The sequence below is a fragment of the Hevea brasiliensis genome, chromosome 16 (genome assembly GCF_030052815.1).
Source record: "Hevea brasiliensis isolate MT/VB/25A 57/8 chromosome 16, ASM3005281v1, whole genome shotgun sequence".
NCBI lineage: Eukaryota > Viridiplantae > Streptophyta > Magnoliopsida > Malpighiales > Euphorbiaceae > Hevea > Hevea brasiliensis.
Window position 1 is genome coordinate 54,147,619 of NC_079508.1, and position 18,186 is coordinate 54,165,804.

The 18,186-nt window shown below is 37.2% G+C and overlaps 1 protein-coding gene across 2 annotated transcripts; it reads right to left on the reverse strand.

Moving 5' to 3' along the window:
- Window positions 1-261: 261 nt before the first annotated feature.
- On the reverse strand, window positions 262-17,973 carry LOC110671139 (CLP protease regulatory subunit CLPX1, mitochondrial). Of its 2 annotated transcripts, XM_058138838.1 has the most exons (15): window positions 16,823-17,714; window positions 16,185-16,246; window positions 14,419-14,519; window positions 13,555-13,638; window positions 13,260-13,306; window positions 12,468-12,542; window positions 12,267-12,344; window positions 11,935-11,991; window positions 2,844-2,914; window positions 2,645-2,744; window positions 2,421-2,525; window positions 1,968-2,030; window positions 1,645-1,767; window positions 645-791; window positions 262-540 (listed from the first exon to the last, which is right to left on the reverse strand). In XM_058138838.1, exons 1-15 carry the CDS (start codon window positions 17,360-17,362, stop codon window positions 469-471), a joined length of 1,725 nt encoding a protein of 574 aa, XP_057994821.1. In that variant the 5' UTR covers window positions 17,363-17,714; the 3' UTR covers window positions 262-468. The 2 variants fall into 2 exon arrangements, with proteins under 2 accessions (XP_057994821.1, XP_057994822.1); XM_058138839.1 differs by lacking the exons at window positions 262-540; window positions 645-791; window positions 1,645-1,767; ... (2 more) ...; window positions 2,645-2,744; window positions 2,844-2,914 and adding an exon at window positions 4,169-6,146 and having other exon boundaries at window positions 16,823-17,973.
- Window positions 17,974-18,186: the final 213 nt, after the last annotated feature.

Sequence of the window (18,186 nt, forward strand, 5' to 3'; positions counted from 1 at the left end):
TAATAATATATTTATATATTTTATTAAAATTATAATATTTAAATATATATAAAAATTAAATAAATTCGAAAACTTTTACCACCCCTACCAATTCTATGTCCGCATTCGATTTACAAATGTGCGTAAGAAATCAATCTACAGCGCCTGAAAAGTAGTGAGAATTGACAAGAGAAATGAGACATCTGTTGAAAACTTCCATGGTCGCTGAGTTTTGTCACGACCAATATAACATTTCTCCCAGAAAATAATGAAAACAAGGGATGCTAAACAACAGTAAGCTCATCAATCGGGCTGCCAAATTTAATACATGTACAATTACAATATGTGGCCCCAACTGGGGCTCAAATGAATCAAGTGCTGCACAGTTCCGAGGAATCAACAATGTGTATCGTAATTGCATCTTTAAATTTATTTAATTAATGTGAAGTTATTATGTACATGGATAAAGCTACAAATAAGATTAACAGATTACATGCTAGCAACTATGGAAGAAAGCTCAGTTTCAGCCTCTGGTTCTCCATCAAAACCGTCCACAGTCGTCTACAAACACAATCAATATGTTAAGACAGTATCAATGCGGAACATACCTCAAGACAGATTTTACTTATCAAAAGATGCACTTTCAGTGAGAAATATAAGCGCACCTCTGATTTGTGTTTGGAAAGATAACGATCCAATGCACCCTTTCCATAGAGGATCTTGGCTCCAGTTCCAGGTCCCTCCGAACCCACTGACTCTTCATCAACTACAACAGCATCTATAATATCTTCACCTGTTCTAACATCAGGAATCTACACAAAAATTAAAAGATAAGAAGCTATATTATCAGAAAATGGTGATCCCGGTATCATTTTTAAATATAAAATGAGCAATAAAAATGTGAGATTATCAAGTAAAAGATGCACCCGTTACTGGTAAAAATCATGACCAAGCTGAAAACAAAAAAGAACCCGAGACTTCTGCTTAGGTTAGCAGAGAATGAAATTTACAGGGTTCTGGGAAAAGAATTAGAGGAAAGATATTGAAGAAAAAAAAAAATGCACAATTCCCAGGTCAAAAGTGAGATAACCCAACTAAATAAAAAAGCAATTCCCAATGGTTCAGAGCTAAAATAGCATGTACACTGTCCACAAAATGCTGGGCCTGGGAGTCGACCTATTCATATATATCAGGATTCTTCTCGTTTTTGGTCCCCATGAGAGTCACCATCAGTCCACTCCATCTGATGGACATTCAACCCTCCCACCTCCCCCAAAACAAATGCCAAGATTTAAGTTTTAATCTGCAACTTCCTTAGGATTATATGCTACTAAAGAAATTGGCATATAACAGGATCCTAGACAGCTGGAAAATGTAACAAACTAAGAGATCCAGGTTTCCAAGAATTTTTAGCTGAAAACCCATCTCTTTCTACAAATACAGGTCCATATCTTCTTAGCATATTATGGCTCAAAATGATCCACATAGACATGCAGTATTAATTTTGTGTTGCGGCTCAAATATCCCATAGAGACATGTAGTGTTCGTTTTGTGTCATTTGCCTAACCACCTCATCCTTCAACAATAGCCATGTAGTTGTAATCCTACAGGCAAGTCTTTGCACAGAATTAGGAATATTCTGAAAACAGGCAAGAAGTAAAATACCTCATACATAGCATCAATCAAGATAGTTTCTAGTATGGACCGCAACCCTCGAGCCCCAGTATTTTTCATTATTGCTTTTTTAGCAATTAGTCTGCAAGCATTTTCTGTGAACTGTAACTTAACCTGAAAAAAATTGAAAAAGTGAACATGGGTCCAAAAATAATCACATTTTATGAGCAAGCATGTAAAAAGAGAATTTGACAAAGAAGAACGAACTCCTAAAAGCTCAGATAAATAGGCAAAGATACATAGCATCCATGAAATAGATGTGCATTTCCCAGAAAACATCTATGAAAAGAAAGAAGCATCAAAAGGACACTTACACCATTCATTTGAAACATCTTCTTGTATTGCTTCCCAAGGGCATTTTTGGGCTCTGTCAGAACCTACAAAACATTATTAGCCATCAATAGCACCAGATAAAAATTGATATTAACTTGGACTTTTAAAGACTCCAGTAATTTTTTAGGAGTATAGACAAATAGTGCCAAGTACATCAATTGGATGATTTCCATCAAATACAATTCTTTAGTAACAGAAAATTTTGACCACTTGTGGCATGATCTATCTAACTTGTATCCATGTACGGATAACATATGAACATTGGTGCAATATGAGTACCAAACTCTCTCTTACCATGATGTATATTTTAATAAATTAAATTATGTTATTGATTAATTTCAATTCGCTCCAGGATATCATCTAGGATACAGCAACATCTAGGAAAAAGATGCAGAAATTATATCTATGGAAAGAAAACCATTTCAATATATTACCTGCACAAGCTGATTCTCGGTAAGAGCTAACAAACTCACAAGGACAGGAAATCTTCCAACAAATTCAGGTATCAAACCATATGAAATAAGATCACTACTTTCAACCTGCCAAAGATAAGAATTCAAACAGTATATGAATACCAGAAAGCTGAGAGGAGGGGAGTAAAAGAAAAGAAAAAAGCTATCAGCTGTTACTTGTTGATTGAAGCCTGTTGTGAACTTACAGTCTCCAATAATGATGATGTCACAGCGGCACTAGTAACATTACCCATCCTCATGTTTGCACGTACAGGCGCACCAAACCCAATGGAAGAATCTTGGCGCCTGTAATGAATGCAAACCACTTGTCATTTTTTATTTTAAAGATGGGTTCACATTGTTTTCACCACGAGGACAAGGCTTGTAGCTTGTACAGTGGCAAACCTTTCTGAAATGGTTTTGTCCAGGTCAATGAATGCACCTCCACATATGAAGAGTATATCTTTTGTATCAATCTGTAAAGAAACATAAGTCAAGAAAGGGGGAAAAAAAAGGCATAAAAGAAATGAAGACTACAGGGAATGGTTGCCAGAATTTAACATTCTTATTTGGAATCACAGTATCACACATTGGGGAACACACATTGAGGATAATATGAGAGTATGGATAAAGATGGTCAGGTCATGTCCAACATAGAGAATTAAATACTCTAGTATGAAAATGTAATAAACTAGTGATGGAAGGAGTGATGAGGAAAAGGGGGAGACCTAAAATGACGTGGAGTGAAATAATATTGAAAATTTTATAATTTTTGAAAATTGATGTAGAATTGGTCTCAAATAGAGCTGAATAGCAAAAAAATGATCTTATAGTTAACTCTAACTAGTCTGCAATTAAGGCTTAGTTGTTATTGTTGTTATATTCGAAATCACTTTCTTGGAAAAGTTGAATTCCTGCAAGTGATTTTAGAAATGCAATATTACCTTTTTTTATTGGAAATAAAAGTTTCCTTAGAGTGTACATTACTGTATTTGGTTAGTTTATACCAATGTAAAAAATAAATAAATCAATGAAGTTTATGATGCTGTGCGTATAACATCACTATTGAAGACCTGTGTCCCGTCAAGCTTGGACCATAGTCACGTTGAGAAGCGGTGTTTAGTTCAAGCTTTGCCAACTTCGTATAAGTTGTTTTGGTATTGGCAGAATGTGGAAGACTACCAATTTCAAAGTTGATTTTCTCCAATTCTATTTTAATTAGAACTCTTATTTCTATTTTAGTATTTTAATTTCTCTTTATTTAGAATCTATTCCATATAACTTAGAAATCTAGAATTTATTTTAAATTAGAATTGGTTTTGTTATTTAAGTTCTACTTAGATTAGGATTTAAAACTCTATAAATACACATTCTATTCTCATTATTTACAAGTTTTTAGAATTATTCAATAAAGTTTATTCTTCATACAATTGTATTTGCTTTATTTATCCTTGGACTTTGGATTAAGTGTTTTTAAGGTTTTGGATTAGATCTTATTTTATTTTCACGGGTTTAATCGTGTCAATCCTTTTCCTCACTGCATGCTGTGTTAGTTTATATATATATATATATATATATATATATATATATATATATATATATATTTTTTTTTTTTTTTTTTCATTCAATATTGGGTTGTTTATTTGGGGGAAAAAATTGTGCTTTTTGCTTGAATTGGGTACTTTTTATTTTATTTTTTTTTTTTGGGGGGGGGGGGGGGAGGCGGTGCGGGTGAGGGAGGTGTGACCTCCTCAACAATAGACTAAATGCATAATTGAAATTTGTTTAGCTTTATATCTACTTTCATAACGTATCCCATGGTACCTCTAAGAGTTGGGACACAAAATCCTTTAAATTTATCACATAATACTTAAAAAAATACAGGAGATTATTCAATATACTACTGCTCACATGTATGTGGGGTCTACTTTCGACATTATCAAGTGCACTCCATGTACACCATTTCATTTTCATTTGGGATCCACTTTCCATGTTTTCAATTGGACTCCATGTGTTTGTAAATGCAAGATGCACTAATTTCTAATAGACATGGGTGCACTCAACAATTCCCAATTTTATTTAAATTGAAATATATCATAAATACATAAATACTAATGCAATAAAACCTATGTCATACTAAGTGTAAACACCATATTTTGGCCGACCTTCGAAGGTAAGGTTCTTTTAAAATTGAAACTTTATTATCTGTTCTCGATCGATGTCCCAATCACAAGTAACTTTTCCAAACATACTGATCGCTCGTCCCTAGAACAAATCGATCTCACGCTCAAGCTAAATTGCTTTCCAATCCCTTGGTATTTATCAGATGAGTGCGAGTCAATATTGGATCTACGGACCATCCAATCTTGCCTGTTGTTGTTCTCCGATCTCTCTATGTACAAATATCACAAAATTCCATTTGACTAATGTTGTGATCGGGCTTCTCGGTCGAATTGCCCAGATATTCCTCAAAATGAAGTTAAGGTTTTTATCTGATCTAATAATAGTTCCGACCTTAAAAGTTCAAGTCAGTGTCAAATCTTTGCAATTCTAATATTCTAAAGTTTCATTCGATATTTGATCATGGCTCCGTCTGATCTCATGTTCGCGTGTAACGTTGTTCCGATCTCTTGGAGTAATTTGATATCTTTTGATTAATAGTTGCTCTCAGGTTTAATATTCAACTGCATTCAATCAATTAAGTACTCAGACAATTTGGTTTGAATGCTTTCCGATCTCATCAAGAAATGGAACATAAAAGACTTCAATTCACTTCAAAAACAAAAAATATATACAAGTCAATTAGCAAGGGGATTCTTCTCCGTCCTGCGCCCCAATTACATTCCTCCCTCTCTTCTCACCCTCGTGCTCCTCATCGCTGTCCTCTTCGGCCGCTAGGATGAGCTTATCCATCCAGGAAAAATCCTCCTCAGGATAACGCTTCTTTAATTCAGACAGGAGGTCGTTATGGGCGTTCACATATGCCCAGCCTCTTTTGTAGTGCTCTCCTCCTCCTTTGCCCGAAGTTACTCAGAAAAACGAGCGAGATCGACAAATCGACCAGCCCTAGAGACTTTTAAGTTCTCGCTCCACTTCAGTTATCCTCTCTCCGCAAGACTTCACCTGATCTTCCAGTTTGACGATGTAATCATTAGCAATGGAGAGCTGAGCCTTTGCAGTTGATGCATCCCGGACCGCCTTAAGAATCTCCTTCCTTATGACATGGGCTTTTTCTCTGGTCAAGTGTTGGTTTCCAATAGCCTCCAAAGCCAAACTCATTGTCTGAGTTAGAATATCATCAATACTCTCCTCAGTCAACCAGTTCCGATCTTCTTGGAAGCAGATGGAAGTGCCCATGACCTTGGCTAGACCAGAATTCCCTCGGGTAGAGCGGTTTCTTTCCAGCGATTGGATAAGGAGTTGAGCTCCTCGGGAAAGCGTTCTAACAGTAGGGCCAAAAGACTCTCCTTCTATATTGGAAGAGATCGGAGGAGGCGAACATTCAATCTGCTGAGGTGGAGAGACGATGAACTCTATTTCCGAGGCTGGCGGCTCCTGAGGTCGAGGAGGGGAGCTCGGTACTTCTACCAAGTCTTGTCGAGGTGTTTGAGCAGCGGTGGCAGTAGCCTCTTTCATCGCTCGTACCTTTCGGGAGACCTCCCTCTTTCTCTTGTGGCTCTCTTTGGAAGCGTCACCACCCACCATACCCTGCACAAAGAAGAAATCAGTAAGTTCACTAAGATTGAGAGACTAGAGATCTGGATTGTACCGGTAGCAGGACCGAGGTCAGAAAGTTGAAGCTCGTAATCTTCATAGGAGATCAGCCGCATCATCCACCATTTTAGTTCAGCCATGACCACATCTAAGCATGAATATTTATGGGTGGCTGCCTGAGTTTTTATTATTTCAACATGGCGTCTTCGTCTTTATTTAAAGTAAGCTTCTTAGGGACTTGGGGGACCAAATAATTTCAATTACGTGGGATCCCCTCAAAGCCGTTTCGATCCTTGCTCCTAAGGATGAAAAACCAATCCTTCCAGTTCTTCAGCGAAGAAGAGAGATCGGTGAAAAGCCTGCAGTTCAACTTTGCCTGAAAAAATCAGAATTCGTCATCCTTTCTTCAGGCAAGCCTATGCAGCTTGGCAAAGAACCTAACCGTGGGCTCTAGCCTCTTAGCTCAGCAGAGACCTCTGAAGGCTACTAAAGTCTGCCAGGAGTTCGGATGCACTTGAACTATCGATACATAGTGGAATTTTAGGACGGCCTTGTAAAATCCATCCAAGGGAAAACGGAGCCCAAACTTCAGCTGCTCTTCATACACTATGATAAGATCGCTTTCTTCAAAGAAGTGATCGGCCCGAAGATCGCCATGGCATCTGATCAGTTCAAAAAAGTCGATCCGCAGATTGTATTCTTGACTTATGGATTGAAGATCAGTATCTCTAAGGACTGACAGCAGTTCATCAACTGGCAGGTTCTCCTTTCTCGAAGATGTTCCTCGCTTCGATTTGATAGCCGGACCAGTAACCAGAATGATGGCTGTGCTGGATCGTCCGCTTGGTCTAATCGCATCGCCTTCTTCCGAGGTCCACAAAATATAGACGGAAGGTGGACTCGCAGCTCTCTGACCCTCGGTACCACTCATTTTCACAAAATAAAAAGGAAAATTGATCGGAAAAATATTAAAGCTCTTACCGAAGTGTTAGTTGGTGCCGGAAAAACTTGAAAAACGAGAGAAAATTTGATGTCTATGAGAGAAATCTGAAAGTGGCATGATTTGCAAATGGCTACCCCCACCCTATTTATACCCGCTAGTGCATTAAATGCTGCATCGATAAGCGAGATCTGACCAGTGCCCCGAGAAATTTCTAGAAGCACGGAAAGGAGATCGGATAAAGAAGATTGGTTTATGAGTTCGTTTAGCGGATTAGATCGGACACAATTAAAAGGGATCGGAAAATAATGCAATAATAAAACAAAAACATTCAAGTAAAATTTCATTTGATTTCCAAAAGATTAGATTACATCATTTGGACGATCTCAAAAGATCAGATTACATCATTTGGTCGATCTCAAAATATCTTATTACATCATTTGAGCGATCTCTCAAAATCAACACTACATTCTACCTAACTTAAGACTACTCCGAATCCTAGAATGCTGGCCTATGTTAAAGCCTAGATTTGTGGCTGAATCAAAAGATGTGTTTGATCAGAAAGCCAGCAATAAATACTAGGTAGATGTACAGCTCAGGTGGGGTGACTATGACTCTCATGATATTGAGCAGCGTCATTGTTAATGTCATTGACCAGAACCGAGCTGCAATCGGGACCCTCGAGATGGTAAGGAACCAAGTGAACTTCAAGAGGTGGTCACCGATATTAAGATTGAAATTAGCGGTCCTCTTGTCAGAGATCGGTCTACAAGCTATGCCGATGGGCCGATCCGAGATCGGTGCGTTAGTTAGTTTTGACCTTGATCGGTTAATTAGTCCAGTTCCCTCACCATCATTGGACGACACCCTCATGAATCTCTGATCACCGGAGTTACTCAACCAAGTGAACTTCAAGAGGTGGTCACCGATATTAAGATTGAAATTAGCGGTCCTCTTGTCAGAGATCGATCTACAAGCTATGCTGATGGGCCGATCCGAGATCGGTGCGTTACTTAATTTTGACCTTGATCGGTTAATTAATCCAGTTCCCTCACCATCATTGGACGACACCCTCATGAATCTCTGATCACCGGAGTTTCTCATTTTCGGAAAATGAACAAAGAAGGCATTCAGAAAAAGATTAAAGTGGTTGTCATGGGAAGTATTCTTGTCGGAAAAGCCAGGAACTGAAGAATGAAACATTGAAGGTTCACCGGAGAAAGTTGTGAATATGCAAAAGAAAATCTCTCAACATATATATAAGGTCCCGGCATTTATTGCATACAGAACCCGAAGCAGACGCATCGGTAACTGAAGAATTTATTGCTTTGACCAATACAAGTTAGATAGAGAGGAAAGATCAGGAATGAGAGAGATCGAGAAATAAGAAGGGACCCGATGCAAGAGATAGACATCCGAATAATGACCCTAAAAGGGGACGGTCATAATGGGAAGATCGGAAAAGCAAGGAACAAACCGTAAAATCGGAGAACTCAGGGAGTTGAATAACTACCGATCATAGCCTTTAATTAGCTCCCCCCCACCGTTAGATCCGAGTTAGTTAAAGCATTGCAGGCTTGATCAGATCCTCACTACACATCCCATTTGCAAGGACGCCCTCCTAGCCGTCAGGCGCCAAATGGTTAAAACAACCCTGTACATCGCAATCTATACCGTTGATTATAATTTTAAGGATGGATCTGGAGTCCTCAGATCAAAAGCAGATGACAGATTCGGCGCCTTTTGTTCCCAGCCTTTGGATCCATTTTGTAAAGCGAGACCCTTGACCGTTGGATTAAGGGATGAAAGGACGATATTCTGAACTGAATCCCGACCCTCCATTTTGATTCTCTTTAATTCTCAGACATCATATTATGTTATTTTGAATCTCAGCCTTCCGTCTCCCCCTTGATAAGATCTTGACCCTTCATTTTGAACACCCATTCCCTATAAATACCTGCATGCAATACTGTAGAGGAGAAGGTGGTGATTATCGTGGAAAGACTTTGGACTTTAATTCAGTCTTGCTACTTGTCATTCGGAGCTTTCAAAGTGTTGAGAAACTTTAAAAATCAGTTTTCTGAAGTATTTCATCAAAAGGAGCTCTAAATCCTGAGATTTTCATTTTCAATACCTGTGCACTACCCTGTGAAACCATCTTCACTCCGTCTCATTCCCACCGCCCTAGTATCTGTGTATTACACTCCGAGCTCAACTTCGTTCCGATCTATTCCCATTATCTCGAGTAAGCTCAAGTCCTTCGGTCGTCAGCTTTCACCTCTCCAAGATTTATGGATACTAGAGTCAGCTCGCCTGTCTCCTCAACTTTCTACAGGTAAGCGTCTAAACTGTCATTTTGTTGAATATCCTTGATTTGTTTTCTCTAGTTTTCTTTTAAAGTTTTTTTTTTTATAACCAGTCACACTAAATCTCAGAACAGGTTATCTAGGCCCGTAGTTATTTCTTGTGTCTTCTTTTTATTCATTCGTAAACTCCATTTATCGTCACCTAGTTTTTATTCCTTTCGAGAGTAGATGTTCGAGTCATCGGCGACTCGTAAATACTCTAAAGAATATAGGCAGGAGTACTTTAACATGACAGTTTTTGGTCTGAATAAATGAAAAATGATAAAGGAAGATAGATGAGCAAAGGTCGAATAGGTTGAAAACAAGATTATGTCAAACAAATAAGTTAAGAGATCGGGCCTTGAAACGAACCCAGGCGATAAGACAATAGATCAGGAATCAAGATAAGTTCGGATCCCGAGCGAGCGACTAAAAAGAGATCGAATGTCGCAAATCAAAGAGTTCTGATAAAGCGATCATGCGGAAGATCGGCAACGAGTTCGGCCTATCGTCCGCCATCTAGTTATAAGGTCCCGTAGGCTAGGAAAAGTTTTACACAGGGGTTTCCTGTGTCTTCGGTACTTCATTCCCATATAAAGGGGGTCAAGAAGGACCCTTTACCTGAATCCTTAGTTCAAAGTTCTTATAAAACGCTATTCTTATAAATATATTAAGAGATCGGGGGAGAGTTCTTACCCAAACTCAACCTAATTTTTTAACGCAACATATTAAGAGATCAGGAGAGAGTTCTTACCCAAACTCAACCTAATTTTTAACGCAACATATTAAGAGATCGGGGGAGAGTTCTTACCCGAACTCGGCCTAATTTTCTAACGCAACATATTAAGAGATCAGGGGAGAGTTCTTACCCGAACTCAACCTAATTTTTTAACGCAACATATTAAGAGATCGGGCGAGAGTTCTTACCCGAACTCGGCCTAATTTTTTTAACGCAACATATTAAGAGATCGGGGGAAGAGTTCTTACCCGAACTCGGCCTAATTTTCTAACGCAACATATTAAGAGATCAGGGGAGAGTTCTTACCCGAACTCAACCTAATTTTTTAACTCAACATATTAAGAGATCGGGCGAGAGTTCTTACCCGAACTCAGCCTAATTTTTTTAACGCAATATATTAAGAGATCGAGGGAGAGTTCTTACCCAAACTCAACCTAATTTTTAACGCAATATATTAAGAGATCGGGGGAGAGTCCTTACCCGAATTCTCAACCAAAATCTTAATAAAGTATATAGAGATCGGGGAGAGTTCTTACCCGAATTCTCGGCCAAAATCTTAATGAAATATGTGGAGATCGAGGGAGAGTTCTTACTCGAAATACTCCGCTTAAATTTTAACATAATACATTAAGAGATCAGGAGATAATTTTTACCCGAATTCTCTTAGCTTAAATTCAAACTAAAATATACTAAGAGAATGAGCGAGAGTTCTTACCTGAGCTTTCGAATTAAATGCTTAATACACCAAGGGATCGGCGGGAGAGTTATTCCCAAAGTATCCCAAATATTAGGTTGAGGCCCGATGGAGAGTCCTCCTCAAGGCACTCATATTTATAGGACAAATTTTTTGCCGAAAATATCATAACTTCAGCATTTATATTAACCTCCTAAAAATCTATTACATAACATCAATTCACTGAAGGGTCATCTCATCTACTCGTGTTCTTGGGCAACCCGAAATAGTGAAATATCAAATATTCTTTTTATCTGTACAAAGGATTAACATCATCATTCTAACCCCTAAATTATCAATTTATAAAGAGCACAACATTAAATCTACTTACCCTCGCTGAGGGACGAGGTGGGGTGCCTAACACCTTTCCCACCCGTATACGGATCCCGAACCTAGAATATCTGTTTTCAAAGTAAATTTTAATTTTTACAAATGGTTTTCTTTAATTTCTCTCAAAATTAAAGTGGCGACTCCTCACTTTTCCCACTTCGGTGAGAATCGTCCGGCGACCGCAAAACTCTTGCGACACTAAGCACGTAAACACGTAAATAATAATATTGATAAGGTATTTCAATCTAAATATTATAATAATTAAGAGCAATAATGTCTACACTACACTATTTTTTTTAACTCACATTCCCATGAATGTAAATTTTTCCCACTCTCTAGGATATGAAAGTACTTATCCGCATACATGGGAAAGTTGTGGTGGGACCCACAAGATCAACAACTTGTAACTTTCTTAGGATTGCAGCTTTCCCATGCAAACTGATCAAGGGAAAACTTACATTCCTATGTCACTTCCCTAAGCAATTTTGGGAACCAAACACACTCAAAAAGAATTCAAGTATGAAAATGCACGCAAGCAACAGCAAAAGCTCATTAATCTTAGTAAAGACCCATAGCCAAAGTCCCCACACCCTCTTAAACATAGAAAAATAAATGCATTTATCATTTAAACATCATTGCAACCTAAAACTATAACACATCAAACAAACAGAAGCAAATATTATGAGCAATCTTACCTGAATATTGTCACCTCTTGGATGCTTTCGAGCTCCCTTCTCAGGAACATTGACAACCTAAATCAAGCAATGGATCATGAGTGTAAATTTATGAATCCATAAATACAATGGTACCACAAAAAAAAAAAAAAAAAAAAAAATCAGAAGGCAGATTTTTTTTTTCATCTGACTATGGGTTAAAATTTTGTCTAATCTGCTAACTCAAGAAACATTTTTAAAAAATAGTTCATATGGCTACTTCAATTGCATCATGACAACATCATACTGCCATTGGAGTGATAAATAATCACTAAATAAAATTGATCCTACAGTTCATGCAAAACAAGACGTACCGTTCCCTCAAGCATTTTTAATAATGCCTGCTGAACGCCCTCACCTGATACATCTCTGCTAATATTAACACTCTCAGCCTGCAAATTGAAAAGATGAAACGTGAACAGTTTTTTTCTCCAAAAAAAAAAAGAAAAGAAAAAGAAGAAGAATTAATGAACAAAAGGGAAAAAAAGGACTTGATAGTAAATGGTGCAAGGAACCTTTTTTGTGATCTTGTCAACTTCATCGATGTATACAATGCCCTGCTGAGCAGCTGCCACATTATAGTCAGCAGCCTGAAATAAGAAAAAGAAAGAAAACGTGAAAACCACTTATGCACAATAGTGACAGTAATTCATAGTACACACAATTATTCACAGTTCAATAGAGTCATGTTATTGTTGTAATCATAACAAAGGTGCAACAGCATTGAGGAATTTTCACATGCTACCTAGAAAATCACGGATTTAAATAACACTAATAAGAGCAAAGAATAATGTGACTAGTTTAGCTTTTTTTTTTTATAAAATCATTTTGGCTTCTTTAATAGAGGTTTTAAACCAATGGTCATGACTCATGATCAATCATTTTCTAGGACTAGGTCTATTTTTTACAGTTTGGAGTATATCAAATGGTTCCAATATTCTCTGTTTATATATTTTTGGGGTGAGGTGTGCAAGGGCAGCTCCAATGCACCACACTTGGCAAGGGTTAGGGGAGGGTGGTCTATCTCACGCAGAATTCCCCCTGCTTTTTGCAGACAGGCTGTGAAAACCTGTTTCATTTTTATGCATGATCAAAACAGAAACAGCAAGCAGTCTCAAAAAAAAAAAAAAAAGAAACAGCAAGCAGCTTTGCCTATTATGCGCACTATACAAGAAAAGTTTATAGAGTCTTAGCTAATAATTTTAAAATTAAGATACAATGATCCAGCAAACAATCAATAAGATGATAAGACATCCTAAATAGCAATACTTGAAACACAAGGGAAACTTAGGGTCACATGAAGTTACCATTAATAGCTTGCCCAATACGGACTCCACATCTTCCCCCACATATCCTGCCTGTGCATAGCATTTTCATAAAATATAAAAATCATTTATCATAATAAAATACTCCCATGCCCATATATTAGTGGCCAAACTTCACATAAATGAGCAAACAGCACAGACGAAAAAATGTTATAAAGCATATTATTCTAGTTAAAGAAACTCAATCTTTGAATAAAATTCACATAAAGATGAAATAAAATCATAAGAGGCACAGATCATAAAAGATCACCATAGTAAATAAATGATTGTCACAAACTTGCCTGGGTCAATGTAGTTGCATCTGCAATAACAAAAGGAACATTAACAAACCGCGCCAAGGTTTTGGCAAGTAATGTCTTCCCTGTCCTTGAAATGGCATCCAAAACAACAAACAAGTGAGACCAGTAAATAACAGAGTCATCTCAATCGAATATACATATATATATATATGTATACATATATCATCTTTTTCACGCCACAATCTATAGTAAAATGAAAACAGGGCCACTTAAGGACATATTGAAATCAAATAAACAAGAAATAAAAAAGGCAGTGCTATATGGACACAACCTTTGTAAATGTCCACAATCATTGTTTTGGTAACAGTTAAAACAAAATCATAATATCAAAACTTCACATAGTCACAGTAATACAGCAACTCTTAATCCAAAACTAGTTTCAACTCTGTTGGATAATAATAAAAAATTAAAAAAAATAAAAATTAAAAAAAAAAGCCAGCAATATTTATTCATCCAGGGACAGCATCAAGAGCATATATCCACAATCATTGTTTTGGTAACAGTTAAAACAAAATCATAATATCAAAACTTCACATAGTCACAGTAATACAGCAACTCTTAATCCAAAACTAGTTTCAACTCTGTTGGATAATAATAAAAAATTAAAAAAAATAAAAATTAAAAAAAAAAGCCAGCAATATTTATTCATCCAGGGACAGCATCAAGAGCATATATTCTCTTTCCATACAGCATATCAAGAAGAGCATGGACACAAGTAACACATAAAACAAGAACACCTCCAGATTTCTGGGTTACGGGAAATGGAAAATTTTAATTTCTGAAAACACTAAAAAAAAGTAAGAGGATACTTAACAGTCACAATAAGAATAACGATAAATCACCTGAGCCTGTTGGTCCCATTAGAAGAATGTTACTTTTCTCAAGTTCCACTCCATCATCATCCACAGCATCCGCTTTGCTGTTCCCTGAATCTCCAGCAGACCTAACTTCCCAAGTTCCAATAAACATGTTAGAAGTCAAAACTCAACAACTCTGTTGATGAACATCATGAGCGGAAATATTGCAACTAAAGAGTGTGCATGCACATCCTAGCATTTACTATTGGCCCGTGATCCAACAGTACTCTTCTGCAGCCTATCAAGGTTGAAACAATGAAAAGGGCACAATTGGGTTGGCTGATATCCTCTTGTTATATTTATATGAGGAAGGGCTGGAGGGCTGCCCAAAAGAAGGGGTGAATGAATGGAACAATCATTTGAGTTTAGCTAAAAACAGATCAGAAAGAAACAGGCAGACATTTATCATAGTTATTAAAGGCATAAGGCACAATGGGATACAGAAGTCTCAGCACTGCCACACCTAGAGGTGGTAAAAAAGAAATAAAATTTGAAAGAAAATTCAAAATTAATATTACACACTAATAGAACAACTAATGTACAGTTAAAATTCCCTTCTTTTGAATTTAACAAGCTTGTGTTCCATGTAGTGTCTTATGGAAATATCACTGCTAGAATTACAAGAATCTATATTCCATACTGAAAAACAAAAAATAGAGGAAGACAAAAATATTAGAATCCATATTTGAAACAAAAAGAACACTTGCGCCTATCTTCTTGTGAGTAAGAGTCAACATATAGGTGAATAAAAGGGAAATAAAACAGAGGACAACATAAAGGAAGAGTAAAGGAGAGAAGAGAGAAAGTGATGATTGTTGAATCGGTTAAAAAAGAGGACCAAAAGAGAGCGGATATTGGAAAAAAGGAAAAGACAAAACAGACAGCCTAAATGAAGAATACAGGAGAATGGAGAGAGGTAGAAAGCCTAGTTGGGGCAAAATCTTCCATTTTTTCTTTTCTTTTTTTTTTTAGGTATAATTTTTTTTATTTTATTGAGTGCTATTTTCAATTGAAATGGCCCAGTAGCCATTTAGTCCTTGTTTTCATTCTTTTTTTTTTTTCTTTTAATTTAATTGGGTGCAATACAATAAACTATAAACCAATGCTCAACCTTGTATCAATGTCATATAGATGAAAAATAACATCAAGTAAATACAAAAATAAATGGCTGCATCCAAAATTTAATTAGAGGTGTGCCTTCATGGTGCCTTATGCCTGGAAAAAGGAGTGTGTCTAGAGAATAATACGCACACCTCGCTTAGGTTGACATTTGACCATGATAGAGGTGCTAAACCTAGAGCCTGTTAAGCCTTTAACAACAATGATACTTCTGCAGATCAGGTAGTATTACGGAGTGCAGACATACTAACTCACCTATCCACCCCCGCCCTCCTTGTCACTGCTCTTTTGAACTACCTAAGATAAGGATTTAACCACTAACCAACATATCTTCTGCACTATTCTCTTTTCCTAAGCCAGCCATGACAAAGCAAAGGCAAAACACATAACACTGGTAATTTATCGGACACCAAAAGTAAACATTAAGAATGTGCATATTGTTATGCCATTCAGCAAATTCAAATTTCATGAGATGATCAGAATTATTAACAGATTGGTCATACAAATAGTTAAGCAATGTTAGACTGCCCCTTCATGCCCAACTGATGATTAACTACATAATCTCTATATATATATGACAAAAGGAAAAGGAACAGAACAAGGTGTGCACGTAATGAATGTATATGACTGACCACTTTTGAATGGAATCATGATAGATTCTCTTATAGTGATTGTAAACTGCAACAGAAAGAACCTGTAAAGAATACATAAAATTATAAAGAAATAGAATAAAGGATGTAGAAGATGTGGAAATAGACAAACAAAAAAATGTTAACACAAGCAGAGATGTGGCTATGTATTGCACAATCTACATTATAACTTATGATAAAGTTCAAATACAGGCAGGTTTTCTTTCTTCCCATCAAAACAAAAAATAGTAACAAAAAAGAAACAAAAAGCTGTAATCTTTTGATAAGCATAATGGTGTTCTAAGCCATTCCTGTTAAAAGGCAATAACAGAAGTTTCCACTAGAGCAAAGAAGTACATCTCCATTGCTAAGCTAAAAAGATCCAGCATAACCAAAAACTTTTAACCGAATAATTAAAAATAAAATACACGTAAGAAAAAGAAAAGGAACAACTAATTAAGTGAATAACTAAACGAATTGCAATACCTCTATGTTAAACCACATAACCAAAACAAAATCTGCCAAGTTTAAATCAATCATATATCGTGAAGGAACCAATTCCATGCTACTTGTATAAGCATTTAAGAGACGAAACCAATACATTTAGTCTAAGCAACCAACCAAACCAGAAGAACAATCACCTTTTTAGCTCGTTCTTGTCCAATCACAAATTTATCCAGTCCCTTACAGATCTCTTTTGGTGTTGGAAAATTATTACGCAAATTGGATCCACCCCAGCACCCATCTTTCGAATTCGACCCAGAATCACCTCTACCTCCACGAACTACATTCACTGCGGCTTCGTTTACCCCAACTGTTGCAATCCCATCTCCCGGAGGCTGCCACACCTCTGGTGGATCCCTATAATTGGACCCACTATCCCTACCATTCAATTTCTCGCCCCAATTTCTCCCAAAATCCTTACTTGAATCACGTTTACTCCTCCTATTATCCAATAATTGAGTAACCTTCTCATCGAATTCACCGCGCAGAGAGACGGGCTTGAAAGAAGTGGAGTGATAGGGAGAGTTGGAGAAGTGGTCATCCCATTTTCTAGGTTGCGTGCAGTAAGAGCTAGACATGCCACCCGCATACATGTAATTGAATAAGAAACTTCTGAATTGATAGGCTGTAAAAGAGGCCGTTTCCTTGGAAGTTCTCGATCTGAGAAGCGCAGCCATGGTGTCGAAATTATAGCGGGAAAGTAACAGAAACAGAGAGTGAGGTAGTGAAGCTCAGAAAAATGGAAAATTAAGGGCTCAAAAAATGGTCAAAATGGAAAATTGCTAGAGGGGTCAGAGACATCTAGAGATGAATTTAAGAGAGTATATGTTAAGATTTTATCATTATTGTGTGAGGGTGGAGAAATTTTGTAGATAGAAATGAAAGAAAAACAGAGATATTATCCAGAACTTCAGAACACAAAACACAGCACAGATGAGAGAAATATCTTGTAAAGCGCCGCCAGGCAACATTGGCGTAAGCTTTCGAGAAAATCTACTGCTTTGATTTTTAGTCTGAAACGACGTCGTTTTACGGCAAAGTTTACGGCGGTGAGATGATTGGCATAGTGCCAAAACTCACGTACGCTGCAGACCATCATGGAGCAAACTACAAAAATAGGCGCAAGTGCATGGAATTGGGAAAGATTCTTATCCCGACAATCCGCCATGCATTCATTTCTAGGCCTGAATGCCGTAAGAAAACAAGAATATCCAAATAGTCTAACCACTCAACTACGGTGTAACGAATCAGAAACAAAAAAATCTAGCTATTCAGGCAAGGACACTAGTCTCCTGACGGCTACCCATAGATTGCAAATGAGCCATGCAAGTCTAATGCTAGAATTTGACTGATATAAGCAGAGATCTTTTCCTTCTTGAAATGGTGGTGGTTGGATTGGGCTGAATTCCATTGAGATTTGCCAGCACGTGAAGTGTTATAATTGCCATTATCCTACCCTTCTTTAACACTGACCACCGTCGCCAAAGAGAAGAGAAACCCA

Excerpts from the sequence above, each read along its gene's own strand:
- LOC110671139 (XM_058138838.1), bottom strand. The coding sequence starts at position 17,362 with ATGGCTGCGCTTCTCAGATCGAGAACTTCCAAGGAAACGGCCTCTTTT. Across the intron at positions 13,639-14,418 it reads AATGGGACCAACAGGCTCAG|GGAAGACATTACTTGCCAAA; the intron begins GTGATTTATCGT and ends TTTCAAGGACAG. Across the intron at positions 2,915-11,934 it reads CAAGAGGTGACAATATTCAG|ATTGATACAAAAGATATACT; the intron begins GTAAGATTGCTC and ends GTTTCTTTACAG.